Source organism: Neomonachus schauinslandi, chromosome 8, assembly GCF_002201575.2.
Source record: "Neomonachus schauinslandi chromosome 8, ASM220157v2, whole genome shotgun sequence".
In the NCBI taxonomy this organism is placed as follows: domain Eukaryota; kingdom Metazoa; phylum Chordata; class Mammalia; order Carnivora; family Phocidae; genus Neomonachus; species Neomonachus schauinslandi.
The window spans coordinates 73,916,298-73,944,236 of NC_058410.1; the positions used below are offsets into that span (position 1 = coordinate 73,916,298).

The following is a 27,939-nucleotide window of genomic DNA, read 5'->3' on the forward strand; positions in this document are numbered from 1 at the left end:
CCCAATGGGAAGGAATCTGTCCCTTCTCTCCTGCTGTACTTCACTGACAAGATGCATCTCTTCCTGCCTCTTGGCAGAGCTATCTATGTATAGCCCTTCTTCTCCTCTACACTGCTATGCTGTATTTGGTTCATCTTTGCATCTCCCAAAGGGCCTTGCAGTCATTAGACCCTCAGTGAGTGTACTGGGCAGCTGTCTCTGTGGGTGCTCCAAAGCCCCATTCCCATCAAAGACACAGCCACTCCCAGTGTTAAGCACAGTGCTCCCTCCTCTGTGACCCAAAAGATAAATCAGGTCAGGTGGACAGAATCTCTCACCTCCATGTAGAGAAGGAAAACACCTGTAATGCCCCGTTATTCCTCTAGGGATTTTTTTTCAGATTTATTACAATTTTTTATAAATGAAGTGTTTGCTGCCGTACTGAGTCTTAGCATACCCACGACTGTCTTCAAGTTTTCCCTGCTCGTGAAAAGAGGTGGGAGACCTCTCAAAATGTTAGGGCTTCCTCGGGAATACACACTATGTCTGCACTTTGCCCACTAGTTCCTGTGGCCTTGGTCATTATCAAAAACATTGAGCACTGACATTTTCTTGCTATTAGCTTTTAGGTGCACTGTACCCATCCTTTAGCGAGTGCCATATTCGGGTAAATTGCAATTCAAGGTAAAATGTAATTTCCGTTTTTATAAGGTCACAAGCAATTCTGCACTCACTCCCAAATGAAGAACATCCCCACTTGGACAAGGTGCACTTAGGAAAGGCTACAAAAAGGAGGGTATTTGAAGCATATGATATCAGGGGTTTGATAGTTTTTTTAGGAAGTCCAAAACATTCAACATAAAAATGTGATCCAAGCCTTTTCTGTTATTCTCTCTCTGACAGATTTATGATAATGGGGCTATAATGCTTTAACAAGACAGCACATAGAGTAAATGGCTCCTTAGCTGAGAAAGCAGGAGCAAATGGTTCTTTTATCTTTATTGTCCATAAAGTATCCTGGTAAGAGGGGGTTTTCTCCACGCCCTCCAACACACGACAGCAAATATTCCATAAGAAAAATAATCCCCATTAAAGCTGTTTCTTGGGCCTAAAAGCTTTTAAGAAAGGTGATGTCAGCTTTGTAATAGTCTTTTTTTCCTCTGCAGTATACTTTACTGGTGTTCATGAGTATCTGGTTCTCTTCTTCTGGACCCCAGATTACCCTTCTCAGCGGGGGCAGTCCGCGGATGTGGCTAGTTGTGGCCAATGAGTTGTGAGAGGAAGGGATGTGTTCCTCCTGGCTGAAGAACAGAAGAGCAGGTGTGAGATCCACGGATGCTCTTCCCTGTTATAGTAACCCAGGAGGCTGAGTGTTGGAGACGGTGCAGATACAAGTCGAGAAGCTTCTATCCATCCATTGCTGACCCTCGGCAAACATGTAGCTTGAGTAAGAAATAAACGTGTGTTGTGTCATACTGAGATTTGAGGAGCTGTTTATTACCGTCTCATAACCTAATCTGATTATTATATATTCCCACTCTTCACAAAAGCCATTGAGAAGTCAGTGACTCCAGAATTGAAGTTCTTATGCTAATATGATCCCAATTTGAAATCTTCAGGAAAACAACTTACCCATTTTATTGTGATGTCATTGGCTCCATGGATCTCAACTCCTACCATCCAACACTGTTAAATGAAAGTCTAGCCAGGGATGGCAAATAGATAGTCTCTCTTGGGTAAACTGGGATTGATTCCTGATGGCTGCCCAAAGTGGTGTTTTTGTGTGTGTGTGTGTTTTAAGATTTATTTCTTTACTTTGAGAGAGAGCTTATGTGAGCCCACGTGTGAGCGCAGTAGGGGAGGGGTAGAGGGAGAGAAAGAATCTCAAGCAGACTCCCCGCTGAGCGCAAAAGCCCCACTCAGGGCTCGATCTCAGGACCCTGAGATCATTAGCTGAGCCGAAATCAAGAGTCAGATGCTTAACTGACTGAGACACCCAAGTGCCCCCAAAGTGACGTTTTGAAAACAATTCTAAGGCCAAGTCTGGGCTCTGTAGGTAGATAGCACAGTTGATTAGTAATGTCTGTTGTGAGCACGGGCACAAGGAGGAGAGGCATGCATGGGTTATCGTATCCACCATCCTTGTATCTTACTACTTTCAAGGAGATTCACATCCTGTCCTGAAATACCTCCATGGAGAAAAAGATAGAATTACACAGGAGACTCAGCACTAGTCCATTCTGAACTTGCAGACTGGATCAGGGATCTTAACCAGAGTGTCAGAGTCATATTCCAAAAGGATGCTATCCGATATCTTACTTGAGAAAGTAACTGTTCTTTGTGACAAACCACCAGAGAGCCTGATACATAAAGCAGTGGGCATTCAGACACGTCAGTCCTTCCAAACCATCACTAAGACTCTCTACTTAGCCTCCTTTCTAAAATCATCCCACCATTTGCCTGAGAGACACACCCAAGGTGAGGCTGGGGTAGAAGACTCCCAAGTGCAGATAAAATGTGAATGCTTAGGGCATGGCTGTCCCACGGGAGCATGGGTTTCTTGTTCTTCTCCCTCCTCCTGTTTACCTAGACCCCCAGCTCTCAGCAGGACCGCCACCAGCACGCCAGGGATGGACAAACCTTTGCTGAGTACCACTGTGAATCCAGCCTGTGAGCTGTTCCACAGGCATCAGCTCATTGAACCTTTACAATAATCCTAGGAGGCAGATACTATTTTATTTTTATAAAGGCGGAATCTCAAGCAAAGAGAAGTTAAGGATCCAGCCCAAAGTCTCAGTAAGTCAATCCGGAAATGTTTGACTCCAGAGCCCATGCATGGTCCAGGATGTGATAGAAGGAAATGAATGTGATTGGTTGCTAGAATCTTTAGTTCAGGAGAAGGAAGAGATTAAAAATTACCAATATGAGATCATTTCGTGTAGTGGTTAATAACAAGGAGCTTCAAAGAGGCTTTAGTTTGAGACCTGGACCAACAGTTGTTTTTACCTGTGAGACCACAGACAAGTGATACATTTTTCTCATCTGTAAAGTTGGAATGCTTACAGGATTTACTTCATCTTCCTGTGAGGACTTAGTGAGATTATACATACGAAGTGATTAGTAGACTCTAGCAGATGGTAAATATTAAAAAAAAAAAAAGCGCTTATTATTCTCAATGATTTATCATTCTTTCCTCCATGCCTAATTATCACATGGGGAAGCTTAAATTGGTTGTTTTATATTAAAGTTGACTGAGTGGAAAAAATAATGTCTCTTTTAGAGAAAATTTCTGCCAAATAAATATCAACTTTACTAAGATCTAAAAACCTTTTTAAAAGCTGATTTCGCCTCATGTCTGTTTCTTTCAGTTTTGTATTATGATATAATGCAACCAAATGCCATATCTTATACTGCCTCAGACTCAAAAAAGCATTTACAACATGGCCCTCAGGGCTGATTCATTATTTTATTAAAGTCAAAAAAGGTTAGACTTTCTCCTTAACCTCATTAAAAGTATAGAGTTACAATAACCACTGTTCCTTCATTGAGATTATTCAGAACCACCACCAAAAGAAAAACCATCTAGCGGTAGGACTGAACTGCCGATTGAAAGACTGGAAATACAAGCCTCAGCTACCCAGGGTCACCATGACATATTAAGGAAATGTATCAGTTAGGGCTCCAGAGAAACAAAAACAACAGGAGTGTGTGTGCGTGTGCGTCTAACTACTGAGAGAGAGAGAGAGATTTATTTTAAGGAATTGGTTCATGTGATTGCAGAGGCTAGCAGCAAGTCCAAAATCTGCCAGGTAAGCGGGCAAGCTGGAGCCCCAGGGAAGAGTTGCAGAGTGAGACTGTGGGCAATCTTCTGCCAGAATTCCTTTTCACCTGAGAGACATCATTCTCTTTCAAGGAACGCCTTCCAATGACTGGATGAAACCTACTCGCATTATGGAGGATGATCTGCTTTACTCAGAGTCTACTGATTTAAATGTTATCTCATTAAAAAAAAAATAAGCACAGAAGCACTTAGAATAATATTTGATCAAATATCTGGGTATCATGGCCTCAACAAGTTGATGCATAAAATTAATCATGACCCAAAGTCATGTTTTATTTGGGGGTAGGGTGTTCTCAAGCATAAAGATCACCTGCATCCTGTATCAAGCAAATACATCCCAATAGTCCTGCGAAAATCCATCTGTCCCTTTGAAGAAAAGGAAGATAATAGTGCTGTTATTCCCTGACCACTCTATAAGATATTGCCTAATCTGAGTCTGTCCTCTGCTTTTCTTACCACTGTTGCAACCCACACCGTATCTTCAAGTTCCCTGGGCCAGTATAATAGAAGCAAAGGCATGTACAGATTTTATGAGGACCAGAAGAAAGGGAAGGTCCCTGTCTTTTTAGTGGCTAGTAAAGAGATTCTCAAGCAGATATCTCCATAGGCTTCAATAAGATGTTATTTTCCTTTCATTTAAAATGTGTTTAATTTTTTTTCTACACCTTAATGTCTTGAAAATAGCTCAGTGAAGAGCAGAACTGCTCCCTTCATCCAGGAACTTGTTAAGAGTGTGCAAGTGCAGGCTGAAGACTAAACAACAGCCGCTGGAGAGAGCGTGATGAGATGTAACAACGAGAATCCTGTTGCCCGGCTATGAGGAGTAAGAGACCAGCCCGATGTAAAACGGTAGGATTTGCGCTTCACGTCTTCCATTTACTCTCCCATGTCGCCCTCCGTCATTCCACCTGCTGCTGTGTGCTCTGTGCCCTAGAGAACTGACCTCTGATGGAGACTGGCTACAGGCTACTGTGCCACTGTGCTCAGCCAGTGGAGAGCAATGGTGAGAGGTGGAAGGAAGAAGGAAAACAAGGACTTGGTATTTATTTTGAGGCTCCCTCCCTGAGAGGGCCCACCGGGCTAGCTGTGTCCCTCAACCCAGAGTCACAGCTCCTTTCAGTCACCCCTTCCACAGGACTCCTGGGTCCCCTTCAGATCTAGGGTGGTCACCTGCTCCTCAGTGTTGCTAGCCCGGGGCGGGGCGGGGGGGTTCCTGCACTTTCAGTCAGGCTATCCTCTCATCGGGCCACAACTCGTGCAAAAGCTCTTCCAATTACCTAATATGAGTGTGTTCTCTCTGCTGGCTGGGACTGACTAAAAAGGTATTCCACATGTTATTTCTTGCTTTGTCTGAAGAGTTGGGATAATAAAAATCCTCGAAAACATTTCTGAGTTTTTTGCAATTCACGACTGAACAGATACCTTCTGATGTTACTCAATGTTCTTTAAGCGCCGTGTAATAATTTCCTCATAAATCCAAGGCCCAACACAAATGTTCTTTATCCTACCCCAAGAATTACATAATCCTTGGTGTTTCTCTTTTTATCCTAGTTTCAAGGAAGCTCAGTGTTGAACTCACTGTTTATTGTCAATAATTAATTCAACTGAGTACCCAGTTATAACTATTTCTCTGCTCCTTGAAATGTTTTTTTTTAAAACTAGTTTTCATCCCATTTTGCTACTGTCTTTTTTTTTCCCCCACTGGTTTTGGTCTTGTGAGTCATCTAAATTCTTTTGGGAGAAAAGGAGAAAATACATCCTAGTTAATAAACATTTCAAAATAAAAATCAGGCCTAGATCAGTGTGAAACCTTGGTTCACAAGGGTCCTCTTGAAAACAAGCCCCAGAGGCAAGAGGCAGAGTGCCAGGAAGAAGGTGGATCCCACCCAAAGGCAACTGGGTCCAGGCAGTAAATCCATAACCAGCCCCTTTTTTCCACCATTGGAAGCAACCCCAGCCCAGGATAGTATGTCTGTTTATTTAGTTCCCCAAGGGGCTTAATAGATATTTAGGAAAGACCCAAACTTACTCTTGGTGTGGTGCTCCTGTCTTTGTCAGCAAAGTCAGCACAAAAAACATGAAAATCACGAAGACAGCGAGACCAACCCAAAATCCAATCACAATGGAATCTGTAAACAGTTAATACTGGGATTAGTACTTCACAGCAGTTTAAAACTTGAACATTCAAGAATCTGAGTGTTTTGTTACCCGAAATGAGAGAAGAAAGTCGACAATCTGATAAGACAATCTTGACCCATTAGTCAACTGGGGGCAGGTAAGATGTAGGGAATGAGGGTGAGGGAAGAGCCTGCATGCCTCCAGGTTTCTGTCTCAGATAGCTTTGAGAAACTTTGGCCTTATTGATTCGTGGTTTCCATATCTTAATGAAGGAACCCAGGACAGAGGGTGGACCATCTAGGTCCTTAAGATTCCACTGAAGTTTCCTGAGTTAGAAAATATCCTTTTTAGGGGCACCTGGGTGGCTCAGCCAGTTAAGCGGCTGCCTTCGGCTCAGGTCATGATCCCAGGGTCCTGGGATCGAGCCCCGCATTGGGCTCCCTGCTCCGCGGGAAGCCTGCTTCTCCCTTTCCCTCTGCCTGTCTCTCTGCCTACTTGTTCTCTCTCTGTCTCTGTCAGATAAATAAGTAAAATCTTAAAAAAAAAAAAAAAAAGAAAATATTTTTAGCAGAGACTGCAATGTGAAATTTAAAATAAATTCTGGGGGTGCTTAGCTGGCTCAGTTGGTAGAGCATGCAACTCTTGATGTCAAGGTCATGAGTTCAAGCCCCATGTTGGGGGTGGAGCCTACTTAATCAAAATGAATTTTAATTCAAAGGAACCCAATTTTGTATTTTCACTTACATTCATGCAGGAATAACTCAAGTCCTCATTACTTCTTGAGAACATACAAATAACCTCCTGTGTGCTCTCCCCGTCTTCTACCTTTCCTCTGTCTCATCCCTGGATGAAACTACTTTATGACAACTCTGTTAATATTGCTGCTTTATAAAAAAACTCTTCGGCAAAGCAAAAACAAACAAACAAAAAAACTCTTTGGCAAAACTAGGCTTGACCTTTTCCAAATTAAAAGAGATTCCATAAGTAAAGCACTTCCTAGAATGTCTGGCATGTGAGAAAAATGTGCCTCATGTTTGCCAGCTATTATAGTTAAAATTAGCATCAGTTTCTCCCAGTCTACCTATACTTTAAAACCCATGTTTCCAAGTAGACAAGGGAACACTGTGTGCCTGTATTTATCTTAACTCTTAGCCATAACTTCCTAAGATCCACACCTTTTCTGGGGCTCTTACCCTCACCTGGTTGGAACAACTTTCCCCAACATAGAGCTAATGAAAGTGTATCCATCTTGGGCGCCTGGGTGGCTCAGTTGGTTAAGCTACTGCCTTCAGCTCAGGTCATGATCCTGGAGTCCTGGGATCGAGTCCCACGTCGGGCTCCCTGCTCAGCAGGGAGTCTGCCTCTCTCTCTGACCCTCCCCCCTCTCATGCTATCTCATTCTCTCTCTCAAATAAATAAATAAAATCTTAAAAAAAAAAAAAAGAAAGTGTATCCATCCTTCAATGCCCATTCCTTACACCATCTCCCTCACAAAGCCTGGACTAATTTCCCTAACTGTTGTGTTTTCTCCCTCCTTTGAACCCCATGACATGTTTATGCTTCTCTCCATGGGCCCTTCCTTGATCCTATCTTGGGTAATAATCACAAGTGTATGTCCTTGGGACAGGGATGACACTGGATTGTCTACACAGGCTGGCACATATATTATAGGGTCTTAAATCTGGGGGAGGCACCAAAGTTGAATTATTTTACATTTTCTTTTTTTTAAGTTTTTAAAATTTAAATTCAGTTAATTAACATATAGTATATTATTAGTTTCAGAGGTAGAGTTTAGTGATCCATCAGTTGTATATAACACCCAGTGCTCATTACATCAAGTGCCCTCCTTAATGCCCATCACCCCGTCCACCTCCCCTCCAACAACCCTATTTTTTCCCTATGGTTAAGAGTCTCTTATGGTTTGTCTCCCTCTCTGATTTAGTCTTACTTTATTTTTCCCTCCCTTTTCCTATGATCCCCTGTTTTCTTTCTTAAATTCCACATATGAGTGAAATCATGATAACTGTCTTTCTCTGATTGACTTATTTCACTTATCATAATACCCTCTAGTTCCATCCATGTCATTGCAAATGGCAAGATTTCATTTTTTTTTTTTGATGGCTGAGTAATATCCCATTGTATCTCTATACCACATCTTTTTTTTTCATTCATAAAACTTTTATTCCACTTACATGAACTTAATACACGTGTTCTTAACAATTATGCTTGGATTGTTCATGAAAACTTCATAAGACATTAAACAAAGCTAGCCATCATCTCAAGTTATTTCCCTGTTAACTATTTTTACAGCACATGCATGTTAGGCAAGTATCAAAAAAAAAAAAATCACAAAAGCAAAAAAAAAAAACAAAACAAAACAAAAAAAAACCCTAAAAAAAGTTAAATACATGGGATTTTTATTTTGCTGCTGTACTTGATATACATAAAGTAATGGATATCAAGCAATTCATTTTTACTGCGTCTTTACTTGTATATTTGTTCTTAGGTTGCCTAAAACATTTAAATACAAATAAGAGGAGTGTAGCAAAAATAATGAGAGCAAACAGCAGGTAACTTTACAAATAATGGAATGTGAACCGTTTCTGCCCTTATCCAGAGTAAATCGGGTCACAATTAAAGGAATACTTCTGCAACTGTAGTCAAAGGTGTGCACATTGAGAGTATTCCACAGATACTCATGGTTCAATAGGTAATATCTACAGAATACCCATTTCTACTACAGCCTTATAAGTGCTCCAAACCTTAAAGTACCCACAAAAACTACACCTGTATCTGGAACCAATTATCCCTTTTATTCTCCACCAGGACAAACCAATATGTAGGCAGTTTTCTTTGCTTAGACATGGAAGCAGTTTTAACACTGGCCCTTGTGAAGCCACAATGTACCAAAAGTACTATGCCAAACATTTATAACTAGTATAAAAATTCCACATCCCCATATTGGCCACCTCAAGATGAAAACAGATAACTCCCTAAATGTTAACTGGCTCTACTCCCCTAATATTCAACATAAAAACCACATGGGAAATATAGAAATTCAAATAGAAGTAACATAAACCTGTCATAAATCGTAAACAAAAAACTATTTGTGGGACAGCATGGATGACAAATGGTCTACTGTGTAAATTTGAGAATGAGGCAGACAAAAGTTGGAAGGCCGGTTAATTTTCCCCTCCTTCTCCTGCTTCAGCTTCATCTCCTTGGGTGTCCGATATCCACAATGTCAAGTTGACTCTCAGTAATTGCATTATTAGCGTGCTGTCTTTGTAGGACTCTTCACTTAATGTATCAAGTTCAGCAATGGCTTCATCAAAAGCTGTCTTTGCAAGAGAGCAAGCTTTCTCCGGGGAGTTCAGAATTTTGTAATAGAACACAGAGAAGTTAAGGGCCAGACCCAATCTAATAGGATGTGTTGGTTGCATTTCCTTTTTGCTGATTTCAAAAGCTTCTTGGTATGCTTGTTGTGACTGATCCATAATCCCTTTCTTGTCATCACCAGCAGCAACCTCGGCCAAGTAACGGTAGTAGTCTCCTTTCATTTTCAAATAGAAGACTTTGCTCTCTGCTTGTGAAGCATTGGGGATCAAAAACTTTTCCAAAAGAGACAGTACATCATTGCAGATATCTCTTAGCTCGGTCTCAATTTTCTCTCTGTATTCTCGAGCCATCTGCTGTTTTTTCTCAGCACCTTCCGTCTTTTGCTCAATACTTGAGACGACCCTCCAAGATGACCTACAGGCTCCTACAACATTTTTATAAGCAACTGAGAGAAGATTCCTCTCCTCATTGGATAATTCAGCTCCTTGCTCAGTTACAGACTTCATGCAGGCTGCCACGTCTTCATATTGCTCAGCCTGCTCGGCCAGTTTGGCCTTCTGCACCAGCTCATTTTTATCCATGACTGGATGTTCTGTGTTTGGAGTGGGTGGCGGCGGACGGACGGGGGCTCAGCAGTCCCCACATCTTCTTTATTCATTCATCTGTCAATGGACATCTGGGCTCTTTCCATATTTTGGCGATTATGGACATTACTGCTATAAACATTGGGGTACAGCTGCCCCTTCAGATCACTATATTTGTATCCTTTGGGTAAATACCCAGTAGTGCAATTGCTGGGTCATAAGGTAGCTCTATTTTCAACTTCTTGAGGAATCTTCATACTGTTTTCCAGAGTAGCTGCACCAGCTTGCATTCCCACCAACAGTGTAGGAGGGTTCCCCTTTCTCCGCATCCTCGCCAGTGAGATACCACCTCACACCAGTCAGAATGGCTAAAAATATTTTACATTTTCTGATCTATTCTAAGTTTACCTACATGACATTACAGTGAGAATGCTTAGAAATTAAAAAAAACAAAAACAAAAACACATTAAGTTTTTAAAAAACACATTAAATGTGTTTAAATGCAAAGCATTATTCTAATTAAATTATGTATTGCCCTTTTTCTGAAGTTAAGAAATCAGATTAGCAATTTACTCTGAATAATTCACATTTCATTCTACATATATGATTGCCCTGAAGTTAATTTTTATTCAACAATGTTTATTCAGTGCTCTGGACACAGAACTAACGTATCTTTCCTTGGATTAAAAATGCCAAAGAAATAGAAACTGTAGACTTTGCCCTGAACCCTAAAAATGACAAAAGGACAAATACCAAAGAAATACATGGACACAAATGCAACCAACATGCAATAATAACATCTCAGTTGGGGGAGCGCAGCCTGTGAAGCCCCACCGTACAGATGATGACAGTTCAGCATGCTGTACTTCATCAACTGCCTGCATAGCAAAAGCAAATTCTAAAAGTATATGCAAGAATTATATTGAAGTTCTCAGTTGAGAATTTAATCTAGTCATGTTGATTCACATTGGAAGGTGTTCGCATTAGGACAGCTTTCACACTGCAAACATGGCTGGATCCCCATCAGTCTCTCACTTCTCTAGCTCAGGGTGGGCAGGGAGGGAGGAGGGGTGCCTTTAACCCAGCCTAGTTCCTTCTCTCTGCCTTTCTAGTGCCCCAGGGAGCTGATCAAAAGGCAGCAATAATGTGGGGCATGAGAAGGTCATGGCCCTCCCTTGAAGTCACAGGGGAGCAGACTAGGGAGGATCAGGGCTATGGTTAGAACTTGAGAATGCCAGTGATCCAACAGCATTTCCAAATGCTTCCTTAAAGACACGGCATCTACATTTCCTATCACAATATGCTTTAAGTGGCTCTGTTTATTCACATTCCTCTTCAAACGGATTTTGCTTCCTCTAATTATTTCCATTAGTTTTCCTCTACCTCATCCTCTGCCACATGGCCTGACCCTAGGGCACTTTCTTACGCAGAGCCCCTTTCGGGGAATATCAGAGATTCCCATCTCCTCCCAGGAATATCCAAACGCTCTTGCAGTTTTATTTATATACCAAGTTTCACGAACATGGCCATGGCAGTCAAACAGGGAAAGCAGAGCCCCTGGCCCTCTCCAAAGCACCCTTCCCTGAGAAGGATTCAAAATAAAGGTTTATAGAGAGTGAAACTCCAATGATGCCAGTTGGTTAAGGAAACCAAGAGAAGCCTTCCAAAGGTGTTTCTAACAGAGCCCAGCAGCCACTTCTGTCCTGTCTAGGAACTGTACAATTTAGAGATCATTATAGTAAAGGAGTAGAGTAAATTGCCAAGGGGAATTCTAAATGGAATGTGTCATAATAAACTAACTTCCCTTCAACCTGACCGTTAATAAATGGAATGAAACAGAGCAGAAAGCTGACGGCGTGGCTTTTACTGGTATGATCCTGTTTCTCCATGATTATCTCTTCTCCTCTAGGGTCAGACTAGGGCCAACTACCCCAATGTCGGCCTCACTGAAATAAATTCCTTTCTTGTTCCACCAGCACTCATCTCCCTGCCTTTGGATTTTGTCAGCTGCAAGTGGTCAAACCTGGTCTGTTTAGGACCCCCAGAGCCTGGTGCTCTTGGAGCCCTGCGCCCCTCCTACCAAACTTCCATCTCCTAGTTTCTCCCTGGCAGGGATTTAATTGCATACTTCCCCAGCTGCCTAACGGTCTGGCTTCTAATCAGGCTGCATCTAGGTAGGTGTCGACCACAATCTTCCCCTTGGGGACACAGGGAGGTCTTGACACACCCTCAAATACTGGGAACCACTAAGAACAAAGAAATTTGCTTTGACAATCATAAAAGTTCAAGAGGCAACTAGGAGCCCAGGGTAGGCTGAATGACAAGGTCGATCTCCTACACAAGACCACTCAAAACTGGGAGAGGTAGCTGTTTTCCCTAATGCACAGAAACCAGCACAGAGAGTCAAGGGAAATGAAGAAATAGAGGAATATATTTCAACCTAAAGAACAAGATAAATCTCCAAAACCAGATCTTAATGAAATAGATATAAGCAATTTACCTGACAGAGAGTTCAAAATAATAGTCATAAACATAGGGGGCAAGCTTCTTGACATCGGTCTTCACAATGATTTTTTGGATTTGATACCAAAAGCAAAGGCAACGGAAACAAAATAAATAAGTGGGACTACATCAAACTAAAAAGCTTCTGCAGAGCAAAGGAAAGCACCAACAAAAGGAAAAGGAGAAAATATTTGCAAAGCACATATCTGAGAAGAGGTTAATATCTAAAATATATAAGGAATCCATACAATTTAATACCAAAAAGCAACCCAATTAAAAAGTGGGCAAAAGACCTGAATAGATATTTCCCAAAGACATCCAAATGGCCAAGAGGCACATGAAAAGGTGCTCACCATCACTAATCATCAGGGAAATGCAAATCAAAACCTCAGCGAGATACCACCTCATCCCTGTTTGGACATCTATTCTCAAAAAAGACAAGAGATAAAAAATGCTGGTGAGGATGTGGAAAAAAGGGAATCATGGTGCACTGCTGGTAGAAATGTAAATTGGTACAGCCACCATGATAAATAGTATGGAGTTTCCTCAAAAAAGTAAAAATAGAACTACCTAGGACCCAGCATTCTCACTTCTGGATATATATCCAAAGGAAACAAAACCATTATCTTGAAGAGATATCCATACTCCCACATTCACTGAAGCATTATTCACAATAGCTAAGGTATGGAAACCACCTAAGTGTCCATCACTTACATAGATGCACACACACACAGACACACACACAGACACACTAAAATATTACTTGGCCTTTAAAAAGAAGGAAATCTTGTCATTTGTGACAACATGGGTGAACCTGGAGGGCATTATGCTATGTGAAATAAGAACCAAAAAAAAGTCAAACTGATAGAAACAGAGAGTAGAAAATTGGTTGCCAGGGACTGGGGGTGGGGAAAACGGAGAGGTTGGTAAAAGGTACAAACTTTCGGTTATAAGAGGAATAAGGCCCGAGGATCTAACATATAACATGGTCAGTAAGTTGACAATATGTATTATATAACTGAAATCTGTGGGAGTAGAACTTAAATCTTCTCACCAAAAAATAAATAAATGAAGGGAAATATCTGAGGTGATGAGTATGTCGATTAACTCGATGGAGGGAATCCGTTCACAATGTATATGTGTATCAAATCATCACTTTGTACCCTTTAAATATATTACAATTTTGTCAATTATACCTCAAGAAAGCTGAACAAAATTTAGAAAGCCTTCCTTACAAGGGAGCAGCAGGTGAATGTGGGGCATCATGAATGCCAACACACATCAGAGTGGCAGCACCCAGGAAATACTAAAAGAGCAAAGGCATTTCCTTTGCCATATTTGCATCTCCATTTCTAATCTTTCTTTTAGTTCCTAAGGTGTCCCATAAAGCTGAACCAGTTAAGAACCTAACATTTTTATCATGCTATGGATATTCATTCTGAAACAACCAAACATCTCTGGGATATTTATTGGGTAACCACAACAGGACGTGGGAATGGGCAGTAGTTCCTGGAAGACAGATGCTTCGTGCTGACCAGGAGCATGCAGTTATATGACTCGAGTTGGACAGTAACCTTGCACAGAATTGTATTTCCTTGCTTTGTGCTGGATTATTAATCACTCCAATAACATGAAGCACAATTTATGCCTATCATGCAGAATTAGGAATGGTTGCAGGCTATTCCAGTCCATCATTATGAATGCACACAGATAGACTGCTCTCTACAGCCCCAGAAACCCAGCAGGGCTGAAAGGATGCCGTTGACCATGAGATACAAAAGAAGGTTCTTCAAATAATAGCTCCAGACTTCCCTTTTGTACATATTTTTGATGGTCCAAATGTTCACACAGTTCAGGAGAGCAAAATGGAATGATTAATACTTTAAAAAGAATCTCAGTTTGAGAATGACATTGACTCAGGGTCCCCCACTAAGGGAACCTTTCAAGTTCTTTGTCACTCATGTAATACCATCCCTGAGCAGTCAGCCTATGTTTGGAAGGGGGTGTTTTCTGGGACTTGGGGGATACAGAACAGAGTTGTGTAAAAAGAATGTTCAGGAAAATTAATCACTGGGGATTTCACAGGTTAAGACAAATACATTATGTTTACAATGGGGAACTATAGACTTACATTTATGAGCCTTCAGTCCTTCAAAGGAAACTGGTCCAATCTCATAATATTCATATTCCCAGGTGTAATCAGAATTAGGTGCAGATTGCTGGGAGGTTCTGTTAGAGATTAATCTCTGGGCAGACATCTTCACCCTGCACAAACAGAGAAAGGCAAGTGTAGAGCCTGTTAATTCATCCTCAACTGCACAGCTGCTCTGCCTGCTCTTGACCACATTCAGAAGTTCAGAAGGCAAAGGCATCAGTGAGGTCCCATCCACTAGGTCAGGGTGAGGTCCTCAATGGCTGCCTATACTTCACACCAAGTGGCCATTGTTTCCTTTTATCTCTCTGCTAGACTGGAATGTTTTTAAAAATCAGACACCATGTTTTCTTTTGTTGCTGTCCCCCAGGACTTAACCCAGTGCCTGGCACATAACCAACTTTCAATAACTGATAAATGAAGGAAGAGAAGAAGGGAGAGAGTATATCAAAGTCTCTGAGCTTACAACTTCAGCCCCACCACCTATACTGTGTGAATATGCAGAGTCTACAGAGAATAAATAAAATCAGTACCAGAAGTGAACTTGCACAGTATACATATATGGAGCACCTGCTGTGCAAAAATAAAGACAAGCATCCAAAGGCTAATGAAGTGGGGTGGCAAAGAGAAAAGAGGTCAACAAAAGCCCCATAATGGGAGAAGATCCTCAGTGGAAGCCTGAATCTTGCCTACTGCTTACTTCTAAAATTTGTCCTATTCTCAGGATGTCTCGAGTGTCTTCTTTGTGATGATTTTAGATTTAAAAACTCTGACTCCTTTGAAACAAGAGGTTGCGCTGCTAAGCATGGATGCCAAAGGTGACAAATCAACAGAGCCAGTATTCAATATTGAGCATCTACTGTGTGCAAGACACTGTACATTATGAGATGGAAGAAGATGCTTGAAATACAGGTACAGACCCTACAGACCTTGCTTTATATTGGGGAAAGAATACAAAGTAACAAATAGAATATAAGGAAACATTTGAATGAAAGATCAGCCAAAACCAAGATTCACTGAGAAGTCACAACCACTGGGTCCCACCCCTAAGAACTTTCTGAAATTCCCCTTCTTCTACCCACCTTGGGTTAGTATCACCCACTGCTGCCTCTAGGGCCCAACCCCCAGAGAAGTTGAGGCAAAATCACCATCACCATCACCCCTCTGCCCCAAGGCATAAATCTCATCTTTCCCTTTTCCTTTCTTCCCTAATCCCCAGTCCTGGACCCCACAGAAACAGACTCTAACCCCTCAGTATCATATTGTTCAAAGGATAGTGTGCTCTGATCCAGAGATAGAGGCTAGTATCAGAACTGGAGCGTTACTGTGAGTGCCCAGCCAGACAAATCATTCCTTCAAAGGGAGAAGAGAATGTACCGTTTCTGATTTGGAAAAGAAAGCTATACAAATTTTAAGAAAAGCTGACCTTCAAGGAAATATTCAGTAGCCTTTCTTTTTTTTTTTTTTTTTTTAAAGATTTTTATTTATTTATTTGAGAGAGAGAATGAGATAGAGAGAGCATGAGAGGGGGGAGGGTCAGAGGGAGAAGCAGACCCCCTGCTGAGCAGGGAGCCCGATGCGGGACTCGATCCCGGGACTCCAGGATCATGACCTGAGCCGAAGGCAGTCGCTTAACCAGCTGAGCCACCCAGGCGCCCTCAGTAGCCTTTCTAACACCAGCACAAAAATAACATAAAACCATTACCACAGTATTATCTTTGGTCTTTTTATTATTTGAATAAGAGATTATTTCCCTTGATGAAATAAATTTCCTCAGGAAATGAAAATTAATAACGCAAACCTAAGAAACACTATGCTTGTTTATGAGCACTTCCTCCAGAAGGAAAGAATTGTGTCTGTGAGAGAAGAGTAGCTCTTCAGGTGTAGGGTTCAGAGATAAATGGCAGATTCGGACAAACATAATGTGCATTTGAGAATTTTAAGAATTTCACACCATGCAGGGAAGATACTAGATTTGAAGCTGGAAGACCAGGGTCTTCACATTTGCTCTACTTCCATTTGATATGTTGCCAGGAAATGGTTCTGGCTACGGTCACTAGTAGACACCATCATCACCCACCTGGCCCCCTTCTCAAGCTCCCTCACTTGTTTTTCTGCTTCTACTCTTACTGACCAATTGTAATCCACTCTTCACCTATCAGCCAGTGATTTAAAAAAAAAAAATTGTCCTTTTCATTCCTTTGCTTAATATTTTTAATGGCTTCCCATTGCTCTAAGGACAAAGTCCAAAATCTTTGAAAGGTCCTTCAAGGTCATGAGTTAGGTCTTAGTGTCTCCTCTTATCTTGCCTCATACCCTATCAAACCATGCTTGCATTTCCTGCAGTTCCTCGGAGACTTCCTGCTCTGTGTTCCCTGCACACATGCTCTTCCCTCTGGCAAGAGTATGCCTCCCACCAGCCCATCCTAACCCATTCCTCCTTTCCTGCTTATGCTTATCTAAACTAGGGTGGGCAAATCTGGACTACCACCTGTTTTTGTACAACCTCCAAGTGAAGAATGTTTTTATATTTTTTCATGGTTGGAAAACAATTTTTTTGAGAGAGAGAGAGAGAGAGAGAGCGTGCCTCCGTGCATACGAGCAGGGGGGAGGGGCAGATGAAGAGGGAGAATCTTAAGCAGGCACCACACCCAGCATGGAGCCTGACGTGGGGCTCGATCTCACAACCCTGAGATCATGACCTGAGCTGAAATCAAGAGTTGGATGCTTAACTGTCTGAGCCACCCAGGTGCTCCTGGAAAATAATTTTTTAAATAATATTTTGTGACATAATAAAATTATACGAAATTCAAATATTGGAGTCCATAAATAAGGTTTTATTGGAACACAGCCACCCCTGTTTGTTTTTGTATTTTTTGATGGCTTCTCTAGCATTACAACAGCAGAGCTGGGTAGTGGCAACAGAGACAGTATGGCCCAAAAGCCTAAAACATTTACTTTCTGGTATTTTATAGAAAAAGTTTGCCAACCCTCCTTTAGAGCAATGGGGGGTGGGGGGGCGCGGCGGGGAAGATCTAAGCTTCAATTTTCCCATCAGGAAAATGAAGATGATAACAGTACCTATTCCATGGAGTTGCTGTAAAGATTAAATGTGATGTTACATGAAGTATGGGTAGCCAGGACCCAGTTAAGATCAATACATAGTAACCAGCACTATTATTATAAGCTAAGAAATGCTAGTCTGGGATAGAAAAGCCTAGGCCTCTTCTTCAAGCATCACCAACTCTCCTGCCAGCCAATTCCTATCAAACTCACCATGTGGGTTCATTGATCTGTGCGCCCTAGACAAATGAATAAAACTGTAATAAAAAATAACACAGAGGGCATTCATTTAGATGCTTTAAAAGTTTTAATGAGAAATATATGCATCATGGGATTCATGCTGTTCATCAAGTCAAAAATATGGTAAGAATCTCTCCTGTTTTTTAAGGAAAATAATATGAAGTCTGGTTTGATCATCTCATTTTTATTGGAAATCAGGTATTACAGCCAGTGTAATAAGCACTGCAGAGGGAGGCCCTAGACTTCATCTAGTATCGAAATAGACAACAGAAAAATAGCAAAAAGGACATAAAACACTGAAGGAGATAAAGATGGGAGTGTTTTCCAATTTCTGTGTAAGTTGTTCTCCACATCGGTACCTAACGGTGAGCCCCACCTGTGGCTGCCCAGGCCCACGCGCCCAGCAGGTCTCCCCGCGACCCTCTCGGGTCAGAAAGAAGCATTAGGGCCACCCTCACAGGGCTGGCCAGGAACTAGCAAACAGACTATGTCTGTACAAAACATCAGACATCAAGAGATCTCAACCCCTGGGACACCTGGGTGGCTCAGTCGGCTAAGCGTCTGCCTTCGGCTCAGGTCATGATCCCAGGGTCCTGGGATCGAGTCCTACATTGGGCTCCCTGGTCTGCGGGGACCCTGCTTCTCCCTCCACCTGCCACTCCCCCTGCTTGTGCTCGCTCGCTCTCTCTGACAAATAAATAAAATCTTAAAAAAAAAAAAGAAAGAAAGAAATCTCAACCCCTTACCCACCACAGAGGAGAAAGTGTTTTTTCATTGCTTCTTTTACTCTCCCTTATACCATTCCTGTTCATCTACATGAACTATTTAGGGATGGCTAGGGAGCAAGGGGTCATACAAGTCACATGTGCAGAGATCCTGAAAGTGGAAAGTCCGTCCTTTAAGAGAGGAGCAAAGTGCTGGCCTGGAGACAAGAGGGAGTGAAGAGCAGAGCCAGACTATCAGTGGTTCTCCAGGGAAGCAGAATGAAATGCTAGACAACTTCTGCCATCATTTTGGTAGCTTTTAGATAACAGGGGGTGGGGCGGGGGGTCGGGGGAGGCTTTTGTTTTCGCTATTTCATCTAGGTTCTTGAATCCCAGTTAGACTGGGGGGCCAGCGTCTCTGGCCTTCCCTCTCAAGCAGTCACCTAGCACCCTTGAAAAAGCCCATGAGGCAACAGTTTTCATCCAAGTCTCAAGTTGATTAGCTTGGGCCACCAAATACACAAGGACAAGAAATAAACAGAAGGCTGGCGTCTGGCCGGATTTTGTACACTGTCCATTTTTTGAAGCCCCGAGTTGCCTGTCTGAGTTTTGCAGAAACAGAAGCTGGCACTGATTCACCGTTTGGAAAATACCAGCACATCCGGGCAGCCGGCCCCAGAGTCTGATATTTGCACTACAGGGAGGAAGCGATGTCTGGGCCATACCTCCCACCTCCTGGGGTGGGAGAGGCAGTGGGCACCGCAGCCCGCTCACGGGGGTGCTTGCTGAGAGCAGGCAGCTGCTAGCCCCTGAAGCCAGCAAACTGCAAGTGCGGGGCTCAGCCAAGCGGCTGCCTTCTGTGCCTTTGGGGCTCCTCAGCACCCCTCCCCGAATCTCTCTGCCCAATTTCTTCATTATATTAGCCTTGAGAGGTGTCTGCGGCCTGCTAACCGTGCTTTCTCAATTTGGGTTTGAGATCTTCCTCCTTCCTCCAATCCTAGGCCTTGGCCTAAACTACCACATGCGCACATGGAGAAGGTTAACTTCCCTTTCAGGTGTGGTTTTGAGGTACAGTTGTGATTTTTCGTTATTGTTGCTGTTGGCAGGCGTGCTTTCAGCTGCTTCTCCAGGAAGCTTGCTTAGGATGCATTTCCTCTGGAAGAAGTTGCTTTTCATGAGGCTAATATAAGTGAGTAAAGGCTCTTCGCAGCCACCCTTGCAGGGCCATGATGGGTACACGTGCTAAGGGGGCTATTACCTTGAAGTTGGACCTTGATTTCCATACTAAGGTATAAACATCAGCAGATGTGTTTTCCCAGTGACCACCAGTTCAGTCATAGGACTAGAACATTAAGGAGATCCAAAAGATGCCTATACACCCTAAAAAATGAGTGCGTGTGCACACACACACACACACACATACACGGCTGAGAGCACAGCAAAAAGGGCACTCAGAGAAGCTGCTGGCCAAGGTCCCGGATCCAAAGCCCCACAGTAACCAGTATGCATGGAGGAAGACTGAATGACCCATTCAGATTTGAGATCAAAAGTCCCAGTTGCACGCTATCTTCTTTCCCTTCAATGCCCAAACTCCAATTGTGGGCATGCCAGCCAGGACGCCAACCTCTGTTCCGGCCTGGGCCATAAAGGTCTCATTAGGTCTCATGTACTCATCTCTTTCTTCCTTCTATTCCTAGGAACAACTGTCCCCAGCAAAACACAGAGAAGTCACTCTCGTAATCCATCACCCTTTCTCTCTCCAAGCAAAGGCATTTGAGAAACCAAACGTAAAGCCTGACTAGGCTGCATTCTGGCAGCTGAGGAGCCCGAGGTCAGAAGTTCTGAATTGCAGCTTTAGAAGCTTAGTCCCCTCATTGCACAGAGATGTGACTAGGCCCCCAAGTGAAGACTAATGGTGCACTCAGCTTACCCGCATCTCAGTGGGGTAGGACCACACAGAGATCAGATGAGAGTCTGCAAGCTATGAGTCAGGCTCATGATAGACCAGAGCCCCTGGGTCTTCCTAAAGCATTTCCATAAGGCAACACATCCTAGCAAGGAAGTATGCTTTACCTTCTAAAATCAGAGCCTCTGTGGTCTCCTCCCAGGGCAGTGCTTAAAAAAGGCAGACATTTTCCCCCCGTGTACTGTTCCTTTTTATAGATTCTGTGTGAGCCACTACCTTCCACTTCTACTCATTTCTTTAATTTTCAAGTTTGCAGATTCCTTTTCTGTGAATCCATTTTAAGTCAGCAATTTCTTTCATGGAGTGTGGATTTTTATTTCTTCCAGTTGAAAACGTGTTGCTTCTGGGATTTTGAAGTCTTCTCCTCCTAACTACTATCTTTTGACTTGAGCGTGCATCTTACTTTTGAAGTCTGCATCTCTGGCCATTCAGTTCAGCCTAGAGATATTACACACACACACACACACACACACACACACCCCACACGCACACAGCTCTTCCCTTCTCAAATGGACATATTCCCACATTTCTTCACACTATCAAGTTTTATGCTGTTCCTGGGTATTTCCAAGAAAGTACTCAGTTACCCAGCAGACCTCAAAAATATGGCGACTGACAGCTAACAGAAATTCTGGATGCATCGTCTTCCTGTCTATCCCCACATCTTTGCTGCACAGTGGCAACTTGTTTCCAGGAGCAAAACAGGGAACAGCATGTGTTCCCAAGCCTGAAGACTACCCCGGTCTTAAAATCAGAATCAAGGCCAATAAAAGAACAACTTCCAAAGCCAGAAACAGGACTTCATATTTTGTGCAGATAAATATTCAGTCAACATCTGAAATGGAGAGATGCTTAATTAACAAGTGGACATCCTTCCTCTACCTGCTGGTGCCTCAAAGAGGACAGTGGTCTGGACTCCTAAATCCAGCTCCTTCACTTATGCCCTGGGCAGCCACAGAGTAGTCAACAGACAAGAAAGTAATTTTTAAAGTTAGCATTTCCTGACTCTGTTCAGTGCAGCAAATGGTTACTGCACAAACTACTAGGTGCTGGGACACAATGACTATCTGTGAGCCCTTCGGAGATGTCTCTGGAGATGGCAACAGATCTTTGCATCACACCGTAGTACAGGCGATGCTAGGACCCATGGACCAGTCCTCCAGTGGCGTTCTCCTCCTTCCGGTGTCTTGTCCGTAAGCACCAACAGGGCAGGGCCTCCTCTGCTTTGCTCACCGCTATATTTCCAGCAACTCACACAAGGCCTGGCTCATAGCAGAAAGGCAATAAATACTTGTTGATTCAGTTTCTCATTCTGTGGAGAAGCCATAGAATTATCTTTTTTCTTTTTTTTTAAAGATTTTATTTATTTATTTGAGAGAGAGAGAATGAGAGAGAGAGAGAGCATGGGGCGGGAGGGTCAGAGGGAGAAGCAGACTCCCTGCTGAGCAGGGAGCCCAATGCAGGACTTGATCCTGGGATTCCAGGATCATGACCTGAGCCGAAGGCAGTCCCTTAACGACCGAGCCACCCAGGTGCCCGAATTATCTTCTTTTGTTCTCTTACTCCACCCTGAACTTGAGAGCAGAGTTCTCCCATTCTAACAGAAACTTCAGTCGGACAGGGAGAAGAACATCATACCCACACGGAGGGGAAAAAACATCCCAGAAAGAAGCTGCGAAGCCTCCATCTGGAAAGGATTTTCCAAAAAGAGAGATGAGGCATGGATGGGAGGTAGGCGTGGGGAAGGCAGCACGCTGTCCCCAGCAACCGCACCTCAGCCCCAGCTCTGAAAATTTAGCAACCTGGGTTTTTACAGTCCTCCAAGGGTGAGAAAGGTAATGAATTGAGTCACACTGACCAAACGTAGGAGAATGACTTATAACCATTGCATCAATTTTGGTGAATTACAATAAGGAATAAAATGGCCAAGGAGACCAGAGCACATGCTTCACATGATTTGGGAAGCAAACTTTAAGATCCAAAGATTTACTGATGACTGTGGAATTAGGGCAAGGGAGTTATGTAATATAATAAAACAGGGCTCTACTCCTCTACCCCACCACAGGATGCTACACTGCTTGTCCTATATCCCAACACGGATGTCCTACTGTAGCCAAAGTGAGGCCACTCCTGTGGCGGGTTGAGGTCCCACCCCAGAAATGCGTTAAGTTTAACCCCCACCTCTTTCTACATCTTGCTTTCCTTGGTCTGGACTTCAAGGAATTCCAGGCATATTGAGCATATCAGTGGAATCCCAAGCTGACCACTCTGTTACAGTAAGGTTTGCTGGGTCCCTGATACTTCCATTTATTTTTGCCCTATTCTGGAGCCTTCACAAAAAGTATGTTTAAAAGTACTAGAGTCAAGTCAAAAAACCAACTATCAAAAAGCAGTGCTTTACCATGAGATATCACTTCACACCCATTAGGATAGCTGTTATATCAAAAAAAAAAAAAAAAAAAAAAAAAAACCAACCAGAACATAAGTGTTAGCAAGGATGTAGAGAAACTGGAAGCCTCGTGTGTTGCTGGTGGCAATGTAAGGTGGTGCAGCTGCTACCAAAGGCGATACAGCAGCTCCCTGAAAATGTCACCATGGAACACCATATAACCCAGCAATTTCGCATCTGGGAATATTCCCCAAAGAATTGAAAGCCGAGACTCCAACAGATATTCGTACACCAAGGTCCACAGCAACATGATTCACAATAGCCATAAGATGGAAGCCATCCAAATATAGATTGGCAGATGAGTGGATAAACAAAATAGACTATGGACATGCAGTGGAATATTATTCAGCCTTAAAAAGAAATTCTGACACACGCTACAGCATGGATGAACCTTCAAAACATGATGCTACGTGAAATAAGCCAGAGACACAAGGCAAATATTGCATGACTGCCGTTACATGAGGTACCTAGAGTACTCACATTCATGGAGACAGAAAGTAGAATTGTGGCTGCTGAGGGCTGGGAGAAGCAGGGAATGGGAAGTTATTATTGGGTGGATACAGAGTTTCAGCTGGGGATGATGAATACGTTCTGGAGACAGGTAGCAGTGATGGTTGCACAACAATGTGAAGGTTATGTTATATACATTTTACCAAAATTTTTTAAAGTTCTAAGAACTTTCTTAATAAGAAAATAATAAAAATCAGCACTTCCCACCCAATGTACGTGAGGGAAGTGTAACTGAGAGGTCCCCCAAACAAAAGACACCCCCTGGGGACATCCAGGCCCCCCTCACCCGGGCCGGGGGGTCCTTCCTCTATGGCCAACCTTCAAGTTGTATTCAGCTCTGCTCTTTTGAGAGACTTTGTGGCGATTCCTTTCCATGTAAAAGGAACATTCTGTCTAGGCCGTGGGGAATCCTCCTTCTCCGTGCCGCAGAGAGCCACGGGCAGTTGCGAGAATACGGGTGCTGCCCTAACTGTGGTCCTCTTACCTCCACCAGTCCCAGAAATGAACTGACCGCTTCCCAAGCTCTCCTTATGACCAGCTTCACCTTCTATAGTCCCTGTCATTAGCCAACCTCATTTCAGCAGAAGTCCAGTATCAGTTACAGTTCCAAAGCTTCCAGAGCATTCTTGTGGATTACATTTAGAGTCACTAAGAGGACAGGGCACCTGGGTGGCCCAGCCGGTTAAGCGGCTGGCTCTTGATTTCTGCTCAGGTCCTAGCCTCAGGAATGTGAGTTCAAGCCCCCTGACGGGCTCTGCACTCAGCGAGGCCTCTGCTTGAGGATTCTCTCCCTCTGCCTCTGCCTTTTCCCCCCAGCTCACACGCATGCTCTCTCTCCCGCTCTCAAATAAATAAATAAATCTTAAAAAAATAATAATAAAGTCACAAAGAGGAAGCATGTAATCTCCTAACGCCAGCTCTAGTCTCTGGGGAATGTTAACTGGAGACCAGCCAGAATTCGTGGACCTGGGAAACGGGACTGCTGACATTTTTATTTTGTCAAATAAGGACATTTTTTGAAAATAACTATTATTAATAATTAGCATCCTTATAAGAAAAGTCATTTGAAGCACCTTCCAAGTGAGGAAGAGATAATCTCATAGGAAAGGTGGCCCTCTGCAAGAAAGGGAAGGTGGCAGCCTGACCAACATTTTCATCGGAAGCAGATAGTTTTATGTGGGTGTGCATCACACCGCCTCTGTCCACTGCACTCACATGCTAGCTGCCTGAAGCAGCTTACATCTTCATTCTCTCTGAAAGCAAAGGAAAGGACTGAAAGGAACGTGGTGAGATTTTTTTCTACAGAACCTAAGATTCTGTAACTTACTACCAAGATGCTTTCCATCTGCATCACAAAGTCAATGATGTGTGTCTATTTGTAAAAACTGTGTGTGTGTGCACGTGAGTGTGTATATATACAATGCAATACAGGTATGGTGCTCTCACAGGCTGAACTGTGTCCCCCTAAAATTTGTATGTTGTAGCCCTAACCCCCGCATACCTCAGAATGTGGCTATATTTGAAGACGGGGTCTTTAAAAAAGTAAGTTTGAATGAAGCCATTAGGGTGGGCCCTAATCCAGTCTGACTGGTGTTCTTACAGGAAGTGAGAAGGACACAGAGAGACACCAAGGCCACCTGGGCACAGAGGGACAACCATGTGAAGGAGGCAGCAAGAGGAAGGTCACCTACAAACCAAGGAAAAAGGCTTGGAACAGATCCTTCCCTTAGTTCGCAGAGGAAACCAACCTTGACCCCTTGATCTTGGACTTCCAGTCTCCAGAACTGTAAGAAAATAAATTTCTGTCGTTTAAGCCACTCAGTCTTTGGTATCTCCGTATGACAGCCCTAGAGAACTAATACAGCTTAGATGAATTAAATACACTGTCCTAGAAAGTCCATTAAAAATGACTTACATTATACCAACCACTTCTACTGTAACTAAACAACAAATATATTTCTGGAAAGAAAACCATTTTTAAAATGTTATTAATCTATCCCACTATATGTCATCTTTACCAAATACATTTATGACATTCCCATCAACATGTCTTTCAAGAAGAAAGAGCGCTAGTTTTGTACATGCTAAAATTAGTATGGGTCAATTCAGCCCAATGAAGGTATTTTAAACACAATGAGCTCAACTACGAAAGATGTAGTAGACGTTGAAAAGTCAAGGCCTGTGCCCTCAAAGAATCTGGGCTTGTCTTTGAAACTAAACTCTCCTCTGCTGAATGTCACCCCTGCAAATACACACGCACAGAGGTTAAGGTGCAACACAAAAACCTGATGACACAGGCAGACAACAGGTGAACAGGCTCATCACAAAAGGGAGGCTCCTTATAGCAAAGGAGCCAGGTTGGGGAGGGCTCAAAGACAGTCAGTCCTCTGAGCCTTTGCCCACTCTATTCCACCTGCCAACCTGGACTGCCATCTACCCCCCACCCAGGATGCCTGCCAACCTTTGAGAATAGAGCTCAGTCACCACTTCCCCCACAGAGTCCCACCCAAGCCCAAGACGACTGTGTCCCTTCCTTCAAATCCCGTCACATGGAGTACCTGAATCTCTCACTTTAGTAAGGAGAGTATAAAATCAGACTCCCTCAGGATCAGGCTTGGCCTCTCACCGAACTCTTCTGCTGATTTATAGAGCTGCTACTGTAAAACACCACAGCCAGGTGAATTACCATTCTAACAGTACTAGGGAAAGAAGCACCGTTTCCATCTTAATTAGCAGAGTTTGGGAAACACTTGGCAAAATAGGGCCAAGGAGAGTGAGACTGGCCATATCTTAAATCACTTTGAGGATGATCTGGCAAACAAGCCAACTTTGTATTTATTGCTCATGCTGTCTCCAAACAGCACACACTGTTCTTTACAGCCCTAAGCTGAATCATTCTTTTTGACAACACAAGCCAAAAGGAGAAGGACCAGGTATTTCAGTATCTCTGTTCCACGGAAAAGGAAATGTAAACTAAAGCAGAGGTTTATGTAAGGGCTCCAGACAGAGCCACCAGAAGGCTAAATTTTCTAGTGATTGTCTTATCCTCCTCAGGCTGGGATTCTGAAATTAAGGGGTGTGTCTTTTCTAGTCTCTCCTCCTGCCCTACCCACTGCCAGCCTCCTACAATCCCTGATGATAAGCAAACGTAGTCTGGTAGAGCAAGGCCAGCCAGGCTCCAGGCTCCCCGGGGCCTCCTCATCTGCAGGGAGGGGCCCGTCGGAAGAGAGCCAGAGGGAACCTACCATGGGGAGGGTCAGAAAGCCTGTTCCCCGCTCTGCCTGCCTAGGTACTGGGGATGTCAGCCCCCCAAGTCTCGGGACATACCTGGCTCATCCTCCTGGAGCATCAGTTTTAAAAGAAGACTTGAAAGATGATTTTTTTATATTAAACAAGTACAGATACGTTATAGAGTAAACTGCAAATATCAAATGAATGTTCAAGATAAACACAGACTTGCTGCTGGTAGCCTTGGCCTCTGCTTCAGGTGCCCAGAAATACGGGTTAACCATCCTCTCCTGTTGAGGTAAATTAATGGAGATTTTAGAGGGGCACTGGTAGGAATATATGTCGGTTTACATGATACAGTTTCCAGATCTCCAGATCCTCATCTGTGTCTTTCCTTTTTTGTTGTTGTTTTTTGTTTTTTGATTCACACAAGAGAATTATATTTTGGGGGAAAATCTGCACAAAGGTTTATAGAAAGACAGGTGCTATATACACCCACATATCCTCACTTATCTCAAAGTTTTCCTTCTTGATCAACCAGGCAACTGTAGAGTTGACCTGTAGGAAGCAGCTCCTTCAGCTTGCCCCACCTTTGCCTTTAATTGTTGTTTTTGCTGTTACCGAGGACGTGAGGAAAACAAAGGCATCTTTGAAGAGAATAATTATTTGAAGCTTATAAATTATTTTCACTTGAAGGGTTATAAAATTTACTAGTGTTCTCTAGTCAGGTGAACATCCCGTAGATCTTGGTAACAGAGACACAAGCAACAATTCAACCCAGACTTTAGCACCCATAATTTTAGCGTTTCATAAAAAGATGCTCAACTTCTGCTTTTCTTCACTTCACATCTCAGCAACACCATAATGGATAGAAGAATCACGTTTGCAAGGAAGGAGAAGCCAAAAATGCATACTTTACTCTCTTTCTAATAGGACTAAGCATTTCTTATTCTCCAGTCAAGAAGAAAAGCCACTTTGCACCCTGAGATAAGCCAAAAATAACATGACCATCCTGTTTGAAAGTTGGTCCCAAAATAATAAAACCTTGAACATGTCCCATAGGCCTGAAGTCCCTAAGGAAAAACAATTTCTTTCCTGACTGTTTGCTATGGAATGTCTGAAGATAAGTCATGACTTTGGGGGAATGTGGTGATCATGTGCAAAAGTTGCCTTCAACCATTAACAAGAGACTAATGGACCCTTGAGAACTCTGATATTATGGGGTATTTTCTTTCAAGTATTTATTGTGTTTTTATTTGACGAG

At 42.9% G+C, this 27,939-nt stretch overlaps 2 protein-coding genes across 3 annotated transcripts in view; both read right to left on the bottom strand.

Moving 5' to 3' along the window:
* MRAP2 (melanocortin 2 receptor accessory protein 2) overlaps positions 1 to 27,939 on the bottom strand; it is a 44,728-nt gene that overhangs the window by 8,316 nt on the left and 8,473 nt on the right. For both annotated transcript variants that reach the window (XM_044917328.1, XM_021693266.1), the window contains exons 2-3: positions 14,495 to 14,628; positions 5,850 to 5,949 (exon numbers count right to left, since the gene is read on the bottom strand). In XM_044917328.1, coding sequence (XP_044773263.1) covers positions 5,850 to 5,949; positions 14,495 to 14,621 — 227 coding nt within the window. In that variant the 5' untranslated portion in view covers positions 14,622 to 14,628. The remainder of the gene's footprint in view (positions 1 to 5,849; positions 5,950 to 14,494; positions 14,629 to 27,939) is intronic.
* On the bottom strand, positions 8,657 to 9,904 carry LOC110583204 (14-3-3 protein zeta/delta-like). Its single transcript, XM_044917327.1, has one exon. The coding sequence runs from the start codon at positions 9,856 to 9,858 to the stop codon at positions 9,121 to 9,123; it is 738 nt and encodes a 245-aa protein (XP_044773262.1). The 5' UTR covers positions 9,859 to 9,904; the 3' UTR covers positions 8,657 to 9,120.